Source organism: Miscanthus floridulus, chromosome 10 (assembly GCF_019320115.1).
Source record: "Miscanthus floridulus cultivar M001 chromosome 10, ASM1932011v1, whole genome shotgun sequence".
Lineage (NCBI taxonomy): Eukaryota > Viridiplantae > Streptophyta > Magnoliopsida > Poales > Poaceae > Miscanthus > Miscanthus floridulus.
Window position 1 is genome coordinate 68,090,367 of NC_089589.1, and position 16,893 is coordinate 68,107,259.

Sequence of the window (16,893 nt, forward strand, 5' to 3'; positions counted from 1 at the left end):
CTCAACGAGGACGGGGAGGCCCAGAGCCGCGCCGACATAGCGGAGGCGCCCACGGTGATTGCCAATCCCAACTTCGCCTGTTACTTCCGTTTCCATGTTCGTCACCAGGTCGACTGGATTGCTCGTCATGTGCTCGATGGAATGCACTAGGGATTCAGGGCAGTTTTAATTTAATGTATTTTATCTTCGTGCAGGTACAAGCCAGATGTAATTAAAGGGAAAATGGACTCAATAAGGCCAGAAGTGAAGGAGTATTATTTCAATTGGGTAACTACTGTATTTTTTAATATTTAGCAAGGTTGAAAATGACATGCTAATGCTTGGTAGCTCGTACATGAACATTATAGTTGTTCTGCATTTAACAACTGTCAAGGACAGCTTCGAGTGCACATGTACAATACTATCAACGTCTTGCCATCTGTTGTAGAACATCTGTTTGTCAGATATTCAATTTAACCATCAATAGGTCAATGATTCTGTAGATTGAGAACATAGAATTAGTACACCTAGATTCTTCGTTGAGAGTACCTTTACGTTGTGGGAGGGTTATGTGGCTGGAGGAGGCAGGTTAGAATGCTGCTCCATGAGGTTGTGAGTTCGGTTACAGCAGGTAGCAACATTTAAGACTTCTAAAGAGTCCAGGGCTCTCTTCAGTCCTACTTTTCTTAAAAAAATATACAGCATATATATATTTTTATTTGAAACTACATATGTTCTTACAAATCACAAGTCAAAATGTCACATTTAGGACTGTGTCGATGTCCTAGAATCTACGTTTGTAATTGAGGTAATTGTTCGTTAAAATTGCTTTATTAATTACAGTAGTATGTGGAGTGAAAGGGAAATGCTGAAATTAATTGCATAAGTTAGGCATAGCAACTGTCCAAACTTCCTAATCTGGAATAAGCTGTGCCTTGTTTTGTTTTAGATTCTTGTCCAGAGAATCTGTATCTAGGGAAAAAGAAGTATGCAAGACATGCAAACATAATCCTCTATATTTTTTTGTTAGTTGATTGTAGTTTGAATACTGCACCTCCGTTATTCATATACTTTGAATATCCTTGGGAAGCTCATGGGATAAGGAATTAGGCACTTTGATATGCCCTGTATTTTGTTTCTGATGTACTGCCTTTGGAGAAAATTCATAGAAGCCATTGGTAAATTGAGTGTGTACACGCTGCTTTTAAGATTCTGCCTCCTGTTCCTGCACCCTTGATCCTGCCTTCATACTGGAAGCTCTTTTGGTGACTGGGAACTATGCAATGTCAGATTAACAGATTTTACTGTGATTTCTCTAATTGCATCTGTGTATTCTTGTTCCTAGTGTACTTGGTATGATTTTAACAAAAAAAACGGTAACTTTGGTATATCTAACTTGAATTTGTACCTGCCGCTTATTTTGGTAAGGATATGTAACTTCAGCATATACCATTATGAAACTGCAAAGATAGAACTCGTGTCCATTGAGAACTTGTATTTAAACTTGTTTGATATCTTCATATTGCTATTTGAGTAACTGACCTACAGGAGGCCCAAAAAGCAATAGTTGAGGAGCAAGCTGAGGATGCAGCCTTCATCAGGGAGGAACTTGATCATCGAGAAACGTGAATCTTAATGAATTTGATTGTTCGTTTTACTTTTTTATAAATTTTATCCTATTTTTTATTTTACCGTAGCGTTAACACGGGCAATATACTAGTACAATTAGAATAAAAGTCCAGAATTAGAAGTGGCTAAATCATTGCCAACACATGTTTCTATAGTTTGCAGGCCCCATTTATGTATTAAAAGAAGATGGCATTTACTTTATATACCTAAATCTTTTTTTCTATGTAAAAGCACAAAGACACTAGCGAAAATCTAGTATCCTTTAGTTGCTACTCCCTCCATTTCAAATTGTAGGACGTTTTGGCTTTTCTAGATATATAGCTTTTAGCTATGCACTTAGACATACACTATGTCTACAAAAGCAACGTATCTTGAAAAGCCAAAACGTCTTACAATTTGAAACGAAGGGACTACTAAATTGCAAGAACAATTTTATATAAAAAACAAAATAAGCACACAAAAAGTAGAGAGAAGGAAACATATAAACTACTCTAAACGTTGCTTGTAGCTTAGTAAAATAAACCAGGGTATCTTTTTTTAAAACCCTAATCATAATAAAACATGCAGTTCAAACGAATCACGACAAATATAATCTTGTCATTAGGAACATGTCAATTAAATATTATATCTCGATATAAATATATTACTATTTCAAAAATTCAAATGTTGCTCATAAAATGCTTGTTTAGAATTCCAACTGAAAAAAAAAGATAATATGACCTCAATATCTCATCCATCTAATTAGAAATGGTGAATAAAATAATCAAAGACAAGATTGCAAATTGAAGGATACAACATTGTAGACACATACCCGTCTATCAACAAGAAATGTTCCCTTTACAACACATCCATTGGAAAACATATGTGACTGCATCAGAAGGGGCTAGATCAAAAGAAAGAATTGAAGGTCAGTAGCCAATATTCACACACAAGATCATGCCACAAAGCTCTAAATTAAAGATTGCACTAGTCTCAGGACACTGACAATGTGAGTTGGACACCCCCTTGAATTAACAAGTCTTATCAATGTGTCATTTTCATCCAAATCCATATTATCCTGAGCAAATCAACACATTGTAAATAAAGAAGTCCAATTAAGAGGAAAATGTACATATTTTACCTATGTCTGCTACTAAACCGTACTTTTAAAAAGGGTAAAGTTTAAGTGCAGGTGTGCAACCAAATAAGGTAATGTATTTGGGTACACACAACAAAATACGAATCATTTAGCAAGATTTATGAGCACATAACCATACATAATGTAACATTCAAACCATACAACTACTTTTCTTATTGTATAAAATAGCTTTGGGCCTCTGAAGCTGACACAAAAAGTTTTTGGCAGATAACAATGAATTCGTTCACATTTAATAGAACAGAAAAAAAACCACAACTATGACCAACTGAAACTATTATGACCATAATTTAGATGGCCTTGAACACAAGTAGAGCGGCCATGCCGGTGAACGCGGACAGACTAAAAGGTCTTAGATAGAGGAGAATAGGAGATTCTATGAACCTTGGTATATTTCTTGTGTGATGAGAAGATATACAAGCATTAATAGTAATAAGACATTTTGGCTTTTTCTACATACATAATTTTTTTAGAAAAAGCAGCAGAGTGTTGCTTCATTGTATTAGAGAAGAAAATAGTCCCCATACAGCCCACTCATCTCATACGGGGACCAAATGTGAGAGGTGGTTTTAGCAGCAAAACAAAGGACTTGAGACAAATGCAACATGGCCTGACCAAAGCTACAAAGAAAACTAGATTCTACCACCAAGCTTTAAACCCTGCAGCTTCTTTGTTCCTAGGCACCAGAGACTGTTTATCTTTGAACTCCCTCAAAATCAGTGTAACCGAAGGTGCAGCAGCACCCTCGAAGACACATGCATTCCTATGCTTCCAGATAATCCAAACGTCCAGAATTATTAGATAATTCACTCCCCTCCTGTGTTCTTTCTCCACCCTTTTCAGTGTCTTGCGCCACCAGTTGGCAAAGTTACACTCATTCTGCCTAGGAACAAATCCAGCTAGTCCAATTGGAGCAAACAATCTGAACCAAGCTTCTCTTGCCACTACACACATTGTTAGTATTAGAGTGCACGGTTAGATCCAGACCCAAACGGATCTACTAACCGAAGAACGCGGAAGCATAACCACCAAAGAAGAAAACGATAATGACACCGAGGTACGATGTTTTTTAACGAGGTTTGGCGATGTGCCTACAACCTCGGGGGATGACTAAGGGCGTTCCTCCCCATAAAACAGCAGCTACACTGGCATCCGAGCGCTCCCGCGACCTTGCCGCCACCCAAACTAGACGCCAAGTCGTCTCATGGTTACTACACGGGTTGTCTCATATTTATGGCCCCCTAGGATACAGAGTCCGCCTCCAACTCTATCCTAGCCCCTAATACAACTCAAGTCCAACACATATCTAACCGTTAGGAGGGGTTGTATCGTCTCATCTTCTTGATCACAAAGGAGGCACTTATCTGAATGAGAAAGCCCCCTCTTAGCAAGCCTGTCCGCTTTCCAGCATCTATTGCGGATTGCCAACCAAAAAAAAAATGTGCCTAGGTTCAAAGGTCACTAATCCATAGAAGTAAGCTTTGTACGCAGACTTGGAAGAAAAAAATATGTATCTAGAAAACCCAAAACAAGTTACAATTTGGAATGGAAGGAGTAATTCACAGGATAGGAGATTATGATGGAAAATGTTGCCAGGAAACAAAATAAGTTTTTTTCTTGAATACAGAGGAGAGCTGTGTATCATCTCATTTAAGAAGGAAAAAAGCAAGTACAAGAAGACATCGCACATATCTCACACAAACACACACACACACACACACACACACACACACAAGTATTTGCAAACAGAACTGACTTCCTAAAATAACCTGAATGGAGGAAGCATTAATTTCAGATGCTACTTCCATCAAGAATAAGATAAATTCTACTGTCTGTATTGATACAAAAAAAAACTAGAAGATAAGAAACTTTTCATTTTGACTGACAATCCATTTTTACCTTTGACATGCATATGCGATGTAGCTAAAATTTAAAGTTTTACACCTATGGCTTCTCTACAGAATAATCTTTACCAAAAAAGCTAAATGCTTTACTGTTGCACTCTCTGAAGGTAACCAGTAACTGCAATACCACAATTCACATTTTGTATGACAATTAATGGAAACACATAGTGAGTGCAAAGTAATTGGAGGTGCACAAACTTGAAGTTCAAATGGTTTTGAAGCTTTCCCCCTGAAGACACCCGTAGGACATTTCATAGCCAAATCCTCAGATATAAAACCAGTGCCAGTGGTATGGATCAAAGGCTTCCCTTCAGCATTGAGAACAATGTTTCCATATTCATCCTGAAATGTCTCATTACCATAATAACATTATACGTCAACAAAATGCGATCACAAACATGATGGGAGGAAGTGATTTACCTTGCAAGGTACATCTTCAATCATTGTAATATTAACATTGGATAGGTCAACATCAAGCTTGATACTTCTTGACAATATCAAAGCAAAGCTGCAAATAGAATGTTACAATATTAGCTTTGTGTGTAGGAGAGAGATAAAATGAACAAAGACATGTATCATGTATTGGCAACTAATAGTTCCTTTGTACATGAGATAAAAGTTGCAGAGGGCTCTAACATTCCAAGAGAAGTAACAGTGGAACATGGAGGACGATAGTAAATCACATATAAGAGGCTTCTTTGTCTCAGTGGCACAAAAACTTGACTTATCAAGAAAACCTTACTCTAATAGATTATCACAATTACAGTGCATTTGGTTTGTATCATGGAACCATTCCCTTATATACACTGCTGTTTGGTTTACGTAGCAGAATCACATCATCCATCACGGAGTTGTTCTGTATTTCTCAAACCAAACGAGCTGTTAAATACCAGGGCCAGGCTGATACATCCTTTGTTAGATATTTGATACTTTTGACATTTCCAATATTTCTGCCTCGCCCATCACAGTTTATCCCCAACACACCCTTAGTTTCAACAAATGCTCTGGCTTAATGCAGAGCATCTTGCGCCTTAATGCGAACGAAAAGCTTAGATGTCGTCAGCTTATTCAGCACAGCTAGCACAATTATTTAAGTAAAAGAGTATATTTGGCAGTTAGTATTGTAATTTGGTATCGCCATATGTATTCAGGGAGGCAACTTGCACACAAGCCTCTGTACTCTATATATACTGCCCAAGAGGCTCAATGCAATCAGACGCATTATAAACAATCCTTCCTGCTCTCATGGTGTCATGAGTTTCGGTTTCGCTCCTGAACCCTAATGCTTCCGCCGCCGCGTGGCCCAAGGGAGATTGATCTCTGCCTGGGGAAGCGCCCTCGTAGGAAGGTTTTGGCCATCTAGTTAATCCACTGCCACAGCGTCCATCTTACTGCAGCAACAGATCAAAGGAGTGCTTAACATGGGTGCTGCCGAACTACTCGCCGTGGGCAGCATCTGGCCACCATGAAGCTCATTGTCGTCCTCGAGCCACCCAGGACCACATCCATCGTCACGATCCATCACAATGGCGCACCATGCTGCACAAGGTTCTTTCAACATGCTTCTGTGTTTTCCTCTTTTTTCCGATCAGAGATCGAGAATTGCATCACCCAATCTACCAATCCCTTGAAGTTCAATCGACTATTCTCCTAGGGACGAGGTTGTCGTTGCGTGCCCTCCCAGGAAGCAATGACAATGCTCGAGGTCAAGCCATCTTCCCGGTCACCGCCTATCCATGATGGCGCCACCCATGCTGCCGGTCCTCATCACACTGGCTCTTCAATCCAAGTCCATGACAACCGCCACCATCACCAGGACATCGCCACCAATATCGCTACTGGATGACATGTGAGCACTCGTTGATATGTTGGAGCAGCCACGTCTACCGTCACCATTCAATCATCTCATTGTCCTGCCAGTGACATCAATGCGACGTCGCTACGGGGGTTGTTGTACCACATCTAGATTATCGATTAATAAAAAAGAAAAGGAAAAGATAAAACAAGAAAAGTTATCAATTCATGATCATATTCGTATAAATGGTTGTGAATATGCTATGAGTCAGATTTGGTAGACTAGGTCAGCAGTCCATTTGCTTCTATAACTACAAGCATAAACAGCTATTTACCAAACACCAAATCAACACCAATGATTTGCCGTAAATATAAGAAAGAACAACCAAATTTCATGACTTGTCCATAAAGCAGAGAAGCAGGTAGCAGCATAATATGAGATGCCACAAAGCCACAAGAAAACTATGACCACATGCATAAGTTCAAAATGATATAACCTTTACTCTATCTGATGCAGCCACATATTTGTGACCGAATTTGTGCCATATTTCTGACTTGAAATGAGGCATGGACAGAAACTTCAAGGACCTAATATCTTCTTCATTTAGCACATCTTCTATCTTGTTGCTGTATGAAAAGACAAGAAATTAGCTGATACAAAATAAATATAAGATGAACATGCTTTTTGAAGCAAGCAATAGATATTCTATAAATGAAACCATAAGGGACAATACTATTTTGCAAGATACTTGCATTATTATGTTACGGCTAGGAGGTGCTGGACCAAGACTCCTTAGGTGGTAGTCGTGGTCTGTCTCAGGGTGAGGCTTGAAGCCTCTGCACCCTATGGTGGAAGAGGAGGGATTAGAGAGAGGTAGAGGGTTAGGAGAAGATTATTTCATTTCTTATCCTCCTGATTATGATCACCTGATTAATAAAGACACATACAAGCAAGTGCTAATCTCTCTCAATTTGTCCTAATTCTCATGATATTATCCTTCATGGGCTGATTGCTAATCAGCTGGCTGCTTACCTTTCCTGTTTCTACACTGACAAGGCTTTCCCACAGATTTATATTAACAGGCTCCATTAGATATATTGCCGCTACATGCGTAAATTTGAAGCAGTTCACCCTACAAAAACGGAAACTTACCATCCAAGGTAGCCAAAGATCATAAAAACCTTTGAAAACTCCAGTTGTCCAAGTGCTAACATTTGAGGGCTTGCATTTTGAGAACCACTAGAGGCCTTATGAGGTTTTCCCACCTCAAGATTCAATGGTGTCGCAGCCAGAAACCTTCCTGAGGGGGCAACCATTTGCTCAAGACGCACAGAAATTGCTTGCGCCGCATTGTTCAGCACCCAAGAAGGAACTCTCGCAGCCTGGTTAAAGATCCCAACAGTTGATTGGCAGGCGCCGCATCCCATAAGCTGTTTGCCATCAGATGACGATCCTTCTGCTTTGTTAAGATAAGATATCATAAATACGAAACACAGTGTTATGAATGAAAGAGCATCATAAATAAACTAGATATAGCATTTGATTAAGCTTAAATAAAAGATTCATAAAAATCTGATTGATGTAGGTGTACACAAAAAAACACCCAGAGTGAAGCAAAAAGTTCAAACCCCCATCGCACTTGCTGTCCTTAAATTAATTGATAAAAATTTCCAAAATCGTTAGACATTTAGAACAACATTTACAAAACCATGGGCACAATGCCTGATATTCTAGAAGTCCAAAAAAATATGAAAGACATAGAAAAGGCAGAGAGATACAGTATGGTGACTTTAGGCAATTTTGGACCGTTTGATGACGGATGGATCTTGTGTCCAGAACATTTTCTAAAGCATCGGTGGGCAGTACATCTGCTATACACTGCTTCACAGTACAATGAACATTTTAAAAAAACAAAAACGTATGGACAAAAAACTAAATTTCCAGTATTAATCTTTTCAACTCACTTTTCTACTGAACAATGCCAGCTTCCAGAAGTTCTATCGAACAATCTTGACAACCAGCAAACTAATGAAAACCCCATGAAGGAACACAACATGGCCAAAAAGGGAGCAAGAACCAAAACTCCAAAAGCATCTCTGAAACATGTACAGTACCCAGAACCACCAACATAAATACTCCTTTTTCGGTATAATCTTTTAAACTTACGTTCCTAAGTACGCCATAATGACGGCTTCTGCAAGTTGAATCTGAACAACCAGCAAATTAATAAAGACCGCATGAGAAAAGCAACATCGCCAAAGAGGGGCCAGAATCACATCCCCTGAAACGTGTGTTCAGTACTAAGAGCCATTAAAAAAGACACATACACAAATATGTCTCCAAAACGTTAGGCAAGAAAATGACGTTCAGACTCGACGTACTGCATTCCCCTGTTAGAGATTAATCTTGTCATTAGAGCATTGCATGTTTACGTTGTCAGTTGCATTTAGAAAATAATTGTCTGTGTGTAGTTCTCTGCATGTTTACATAGGAGTATACACGTTTGGTGAGAAGCCATGCCATGTGAAGTGGCAGTGCATGCTCGTGATAATTGTTGTAACATGTTTAGGCTGCACGAGAGATTAATTAGGAACTAGCCATGCATAGGATTCTATTCTAGGTCAAAGCCACGAAGTGTTTTCATGGCGGAAGAATAGGACGGCGTCCAGGGACTGGGCACTTGCATGCTGCTAGCATGTGTCCACGGTTGCACGTTGCGAGATGCAGCGTGAGTCTCGGCTGAGTGATTTTGGCTGGCCGTTTATTTCATGCATGTACTTGAGTTTATATATGAATGAAAAGCGACGGGAGTTGTGGTGGCTTGCGTCAACAAAAGAAAACTGCTAGCTTGTGCCATTCTGTACGTGTGCGTGTATCTACCAAAGAGAGCAGGCGAGTGTTTGCGATAAACACTTGCTGGTGAGGGAGAGATTCCCAACATCAGTGAGGGAGAGAATTCCAACAATTGGTACCAGAGCCGGTTTTTCAACGAAGACGATGCCGCGCGACGATTCTTCATCGGGCAAAGCCATTGTGAGTGGTGGTTTCGGCGACACGACGACAACGACCGCGGCGACGGGGAGGCTCCCATTCCCGATGCTGACCAGGACGAAATACGCGTCGTGGGCGCTGAGGATGAAGTACATCTTGCGCACCAATGGTGCGTGGGGTGCTGTTGATGCTAAGAAGGCATCCGGCAGTACCGTCGATGAGAGCAAGGACTGCCTAGCCTTGACGATCATCTCACAGTCGATCGACGACGAGACGCTTCTACGAGTTGCTGAGAAGGAGACTACCGCTGATGTATGGGTGGCTTTGCGCTCCATGCATGTGGGCAGCGAGCGCGTCCGGGAGGCAAGAATTTAGTCCTTGCGGTCTGATTTTGATAACCTTAAGATGGGTGATGCAGAGTCCGTGGATGATTTCGCGTTGAAATTCACGACGCTAGTTGGGCGCATTCGTGAACTTGGTGACGCGATGGACGAGAAGTACGTCGTGAAGAAGCTGCTGCGAGCCGTCTCCACCAAGTTCATCAACGTCGCTTCATCATTGATGCTTTTTAGCGACATTAACAAAATGGCCATGGAGGAGGCCATTGGGTCGCTGAAGGCGCATGAAGAGCTGCTGAAGGGACGAGAGGTCCAAAGGGAAGAACAACAGCTTCTCATGGCAAGAGCACACGACTCGTCTGGAAGTCGTGGTCATGTCCGTGACGAGCAGAAGGACAAGAGCAAGGTAAAATGCTACAACTGCCAACAATTTGGACATTTTGCTTGGGAATGTCCTGAGAAGAAAAAGAAAGATGAGACTGCACTCCTTGCCGCAGCATCAAGTGACTATGAGCCAGCTCTCCTGTGAATGGCAATGCCAAGATTAGGGGGGTAATTGTTAGAGATTAATCTTGTCATTAGAGCATTGCATGTTTACGTTGTCAGTTGCATTTAGAAAATAATTGTCTGTGTGTAGTTCTCTGCATGTTTACATAGGAGTATACACGTTTGGTGAGAAGCCATGCCATGTGAAGTGGCAGTGCATGCTCGTGATAATTGTTGTAACATGTTTAGGCTGCACGAGAGATTAATTAGGAACTAGCCATGCATAGGATTCTATTCTGGGTCAAAGCCACGAAGTGTTTTCATGGCGGAAGAATAGGACGGCGTCCAGGGACTGGGCACTTGCATGCTGCTAGCATGTTTCCACGGTTGCACGTTGCAAGATGCAGCGTGAGTCTCGGCTGAGTGATTTTGGCTGGCCGTTTATTTCATGCATGTACTTGAGTTTATATATGAATGAAAAGCGACGGGAGTTGTGTGGCTTGCGTCAACAAAAGAAAACTGCTAGCTTGTGCCATTCTGTACGTGTGCGTGTATCTACCAAAGAGAGCAGGCGAGTGTTTGCGATAAACACTTGCTGGTGAGGGAGAGATTCCCAACATCAGTGAGGGAGAGAATTCCAACATCCCCTTTGGTCGCTGAAGAGACACAGAGCAGAAAAAGAAACGACCTGCCACCGCGCGCACGATAGCTGATGCGAGGGTCTCGCTGTCCGCCGTCCGCCCCGACGGCCCCCGGCGACCCCGCGCCGCGACCCGGCGCAGCGCCCGAACCGCCGCTCCCGCGTCGACGCTCCGGGGTACGGCTCCGCCCCCCACGCGGCGCACAGCCCCTCCAGCTCCGCCTCCACCGCGTCCGGGAGCACCCCGCCCGGCTGCGGGACAAGCATCGCGCCGCAGGATGCCGCTGCCCGTACCCGCGAAGAGGAGGCAGAGGAAGAGAGAGACAGAGAGTGTAGCGGAGGAATGGAGGAGATTGTCGCAGCCAAGGAGGCAAGGACGACGCAGCGGCGTGGGACTGAGGCAGTAGTGAACGAGGGACCGACACATTTGCATCATAGCCCAACGAGTTCTATGTAGTTACAACTGGGTCAGTCACGGACGAACAGTGGCTCTGTGCCTGGCTCTTTTAGTAATACACATATTATTGTGAAGGTTTTTTTTATCAAAATGTAAATGGTTGCCTATTTGCCATGCCAACCCCCAGCAGTAGCGGGACGTGGCTTGTGTATGATGAGAGAAGGAAAGCCAGTATGGGCCGAGGCGCGGTGCAGAGGGAGAGCCCCAGAGCTGCTGCACGCTTGTCATCCTATGCCTTGTTTAGATCATCTTCAAATTAAGTTTTTTTACTCTTTTTTCATCACATTAATTTTTGGACGTATACATGGAGTATTAAATGTAGGTAAAAAAAATAGCTAATTACACAGTTTGGTTGTAAATCACGAGACGAATCTTTTAAGTCTAGTTAATCCATGATCGAACAAAGTTTGTCAAATACAAACGAAACGTGCTACAATATTCAGATTATAAAAATTTGCAATCTAAAAAGTCGACGGGAAATCTGTCAAACATGGCAGAGACTCAAGGACAGGCTTGTCATCCTAAGGACGAGGGTCCAGGAGTAAAAGGGCATGACTTGTCACCTCAAATATTGCGTCAAAGTAGGCATAGTATTGCCTGGATTCTTTCATAATTTTGACAATATAATTGGTTGCTTCTTCTAAATTTTAATCGCTGTCTTATTAAATATTTAGACACATGCATAGAGTATTAGTCTCATCAAATATTTAGACACATGCATGAAGTATTAAATATAGACTAATTACGAAACTAATTATATAGTTTGCGACTAATTTACGAGATGAATCTTTTGAGTCTAATTAGTCCATGATTTGACAATGTTTTGCTACAGTAAACATGTGCTAATGACGGATTATGTAATTTGTTTTTTATTAGTATCCGAACACCTTATGCAACATCCTCCTGACACACCTCCTAGATTTTAGTAGCTAGATCCAAACACCCCCTAAATCCATTGCAGAAACGTTTTAAAATTTAGGTTATTTTAAGAAACGTTTAGATTTAGAATTATTTTATAAATTTGTTTGGCTAGTGAACTATATTCTAATTTATAGTAATATTGCCTGGATTCTTTTAGAATTTCGACAATATAAATCCATTGCAGAAACGTTTTAAAATTTAGGTTTTTTTAAGAAACGTTTAGAATTAGAATTATTTTATAAATTTGTTTGGCTAGTGAACTATATTCTAATTTATAGTAATATGCATGTCATATAAATAAAAGTATGTTTCAAAAATTCTAGATTCAAGGAACAATATAAATATGATCCTATTTTACTTATTGCACTAAAAACTATAACTGAAACAATACCATTAGTAGCTTAGAAGGAGAGAAGAGAATCATTGCAAAACTAGGATATAGCCGTTTCGAGAGCTAGTGAAGAAAACGAGAATCGTTTCAAGGAGAAACGGTGCTTTTGTTCCAAGTGTGTTTGGAACAGATTTGGATGATTTTGACCGGAAACTGAATCGTTTCGAGTATGCAAACAAACCCTTACTCTTTTTCGTCAAAAAAAGTATCATTCTTATTTCTCAAAAGAATAAATATTTTTTAGCATTAATCAAATATATATATATAATATTAATAATATTCATAGTGCATACTAAATATTACTAAATTAACCTTTTAATACATTTATATAATAAACTTACTTGAAGATACAAATGTTGTTATTATGTTCTATAAATATGTTTGACTAGCACAAAACTCTATACGACACTCTTCTTAGGCGAAGGGAGTAGAAGCTAGTGGGGGCTCCATTAAAGCACTCAAATTAAAGATTGTGAGGTACTCCAAAGATTGATTGGTTGTAAGATGCTATAGTGCTCATTGCCATAGGAGATTGGTGAAGTGCAACTCTAATGAAATCACGGCTTTGAAGAGCATCTTACGATCGAACTGGCCTGGAAATCAAGCCCTCAAGTGGAGAAAGCAACCTTGTGGGGTTGAGACTTGATAGAGAGTGGCAATTCTTTAGCTTACCTCATTGTGAATGTAGGTGACCGGCGAGTCACCAAACCTCTACCATAAATCTCTTTGTCTCTATTATGTCATATTAATTACTCTACACTTGTTCTTTACTTTGTGTTATTAATTTCACAGTGAAAAGACATTAGAACTTTTCTTGCTCTCTAGTGTTGTGTAGTACATGCTCACAATATGCTTAGTGCTTTTCTTGCCAGCTTCATCTTCTCTAGGGACATAGCTGAAAGGTCCTAATGGTTAAAGGGGGTGAATAGCCTAATAAAAATTTCTACAACATCACTTAACAAAATGGTTAGACAATTATGAGGCGAAGCAAGTGTTGCGCTAGCCTACTCAAAATGTAAGCCACCTACCACAATTTTAGTTTAGATAGTATCTATTCACATAATAGCTATGACTCTACCCTATGTTAGTGTGCTCTCAAAGGCTAACTAAAGAGACACACCAACCAACCAAGCAAGCTCTCACAACTAGCTACACTAAGAGCTTAACAACTAGTTTGCGGTAATGTAAAGAAAGTGATCAAGAAGGTTATACCGTTGTGTAGATGAAGGAACCAATTAATCACAAGGATGAATAACAATGAAGACCAATCACCCCAGAATCAAATGATGAACACAATGATTTTTTACCGAGGTTCACTTGCTTGCTGGCAAGCTACTCCTCGTTGTGGCGATTCACTCACTTGGAGGTTCACGAGCTAATTGGCATCACACGCCAAACCCTTAATAGGGTGCCGCACAACCACCACAAGATGAGGATCACACAAGCCACGAGCAATCCACTAGAGTACCTTTTGGCTCTCTATCGGGGAAAGATCAAGAACCCCTCATAATCACCACGATCAGAGCCGGAGACAATCACCACCCTCCACTCGACGGTCCTCGCTACTCTAAGCCGTCTAGGTGGCGGCAACCACCAAGAGTAACAAGCGAATCCCGCAGCGAAACACGAACACCAAGTGCCTCTAGATGCAAACACTCAAGCAATGCACTTGGATTCTCTCCCAATCTCACAAAGATGATGAATCAATGATGGAGATGAATGGGAGGGCTTTGGCTAAGCTCACAAGGTTGCTATCTCAATGCAAAATGGCTAAGAGCCTGAGCTTGAACTGGCCATAGGGCTTAAATAGAAGCCTCCACAAAATAGAGCCATTGTACCCCTTCACTAGGTACAACGTGGGGTGACTGGACGCTCTGGTCCGATCGACCAGACGCTGGCCCTCAGCATCCGGTCACGTGATTCACGCGCACATGTCCCCTGCTTCAAATACTGTTCATTAGATTTCAACGGTCATCAGTTGACCGGACGCTGGACCTCAGCGTCCGGTCGTTTCCAGTAAGGTTCCAAACACGAATTTTCACGACCGGATGCGTCTGGTCATGCCCGATCGGACTCACCCAGCGTCCGGTTATTCAACATCTCCTCTATGCGCCTCATGTCAACGTACGTCAGCACTGACCGAACGCACCCTGCCAGCGTCCGGTCATTTGATCGACGCTAGCGTCTTTGCTGATACATCTGACCGAATGCACCGGTCCAACCATGGCCAGCATCCGATAACTCCTAGAGACCTCCGTCTTTTCTGTCTAGGGCACCGGTGGCACCATCGGACTGTCCGCACTCTACGGGCGGACACTCCACCGGTGGAGTTTCTTACCCTTACTCCCAAACTTCACCACCCTTGATCAAATGTGCCAACCACCAAGTGTATCACCTTGTGCACATGTGTTAGAATATTTTCACAAACATTTTCAAGGGTGTTAGCACTCCACTAGATCCTAAATGCATATGCAATAAGTTAGAGCATCTAGTGGTACTTTGATAACCACATTCCGATATGAGTTTCACCCCTCTTAATAGTACGGCTATCAATCCTAATTGTGATCACACTCTCTAAATGTCTTGATCATCAAAATAAAATAGCTCCTATGGTTTATGCCTTTGCCTTGAGCTTTTTATTTTTCTCTTTCTTCTTTCCAAGTCCAAGCACTTGATCATCATCATGGTATCATCATCATCATGCTATGATCTTCATTTGCTTCATTACTTGGAGTGCGCTACCTATCTCATGATCACTTGATAAACTAGGTTAGCACTTAGGGTTTCATCAATTCACCAAAACTAAACTAGAGCTTTCAATCTCCCCCTTTTTGGTAATTGATGACAACCCTTTCACAAAGATATGAATTAAAATTCAATTGAATCCATGTTGCTTGCCCAAGCATATTTACCATGTGTAAAAGGATATGGACAAGTTTCATGAACCCCAAATGGTAGCAATTGCTCCCCCTACATATGTGCTAAGAGTTTAGATTATAGCTTGCACATATGCTTGGATAGAAAATATAGTAGTCAATGTCTACCAAATGATGCTAAGGTATAAAAGATGGACCTTTGAAGTATGATACCAATCGGAGTGCACCATTATACCATCCTTAGCATCATGGTTAGCTTGATACCACTTGGAAACAACACTTTGAAAATGAAATCACTATATAACCTATGCATGCTAGTTTTTCATTTCATCATTCAAACCTACAACTAGCATACACCACACAAGCATAGATATCGAAATTTAAAACTTGTGCCATACAAGCAAACATACGAAATGCACATTCAAATGCACCATACAAGTTTATGAGCTTGCTCCCCCTACTTGTGTGCTCAAAATTTTAATTGATTCATTTCCTTTGTCATATCTCTCCCCCTATGTCAAATTCTCCCCTTTGGTGTCTATTTACTATCTTTGTGCACTATTTTTCCCCTATCACTTATATCTTTGTTTCTCTCACCCTTTGTCATCAATGACCACAAAGGTTCAAAAAAATAGATAGGTTAATATTATCAATGTCAATCAAGGGGGTGAGGATAATTTTCCTAAATTTGGTCTAATCTAGATCATTTGCCAAAGATATCTAACTCGGTTTGATCTAAGGACAAGCTTCTTCACACCTTCAAATAAGGGTTATCTTATACCATGTTGAGTTAAACACTTAGAGCTCATTTTCTAGATCAAACACTAGGTTTACAAGCCCATAAACATGTCATATGCTACCACTAGATTAAGTCAAGCATAGAAGCTATAGTGGTACCATACAATCATCAAATTCATTTGATTTTCATGAATGAGCCTATTAAACATGAAAGATGTCTAGATGCACTAAACAAGTCCTTAGCAAGAATGTATGCCATGCCAATCAACTTTTACCTTGAATTGCTCGAAGGAGAGGCATGTCATATAAGTGGGGAGGTGCATCAACACATATTTGAGAAATCCAATATGTTCAACTTATTCCTTAGCTTGCAACTTTTCTCATCCAATGGCTTGGTGAATATGTCGGCAAGTTGATCTTCGGTGCCTACACTCTCAATGCAAATGTCCCCTTTTTGTTGGTGATCTCTTATGAAATAGTGGCGGACATCAATGTGCTTTGTTCTTGTATGTTGAACCAGATTGTTGGTCAACTTGATTGCACTCTCATTGTCACATAGCAATGGCACTTTTTTTAACTTGATTCCAAAGTCACTCAAAGTGGTCTTCATCCA

The 16,893-nt window shown here is 40.8% G+C and overlaps 1 protein-coding gene across 4 annotated transcripts in view; it reads right to left on the reverse strand.

Moving 5' to 3' along the window:
* The window catches only part of LOC136486710 (probable RNA-dependent RNA polymerase 3), a 59,262-nt gene extending 47,935 nt beyond the window's left edge, over positions 1 to 11,327 (reverse strand). For 3 of the 4 annotated variants that reach the window (XR_010766929.1, XM_066483669.1, XM_066483671.1), the window contains exons 1-7: positions 10,946 to 11,327; positions 7,595 to 7,898; positions 6,939 to 7,068; positions 5,068 to 5,155; positions 4,846 to 4,989; positions 2,594 to 2,665; positions 2,420 to 2,491 (exon numbers count right to left, since the gene is read on the reverse strand). Coding sequence is in view for 3 of the 4 variants with exons in the window: in XM_066483669.1 (XP_066339766.1) it covers positions 2,420 to 2,491; positions 2,594 to 2,665; positions 4,846 to 4,989; positions 5,068 to 5,091 (312 nt within the window). In the remaining variant the exon portion in view is untranslated. Of the gene's footprint in view, positions 1 to 2,419; positions 2,492 to 2,593; positions 2,666 to 4,845; positions 4,990 to 5,067; positions 5,156 to 6,938; positions 7,069 to 7,594; positions 7,899 to 8,608; positions 8,819 to 10,945 lie in introns of those variants that run through there. The other variant, XM_066483670.1, reaches the window with a different exon arrangement.
* Between the last annotated feature and the right edge of the window lie 5,566 nt (positions 11,328 to 16,893).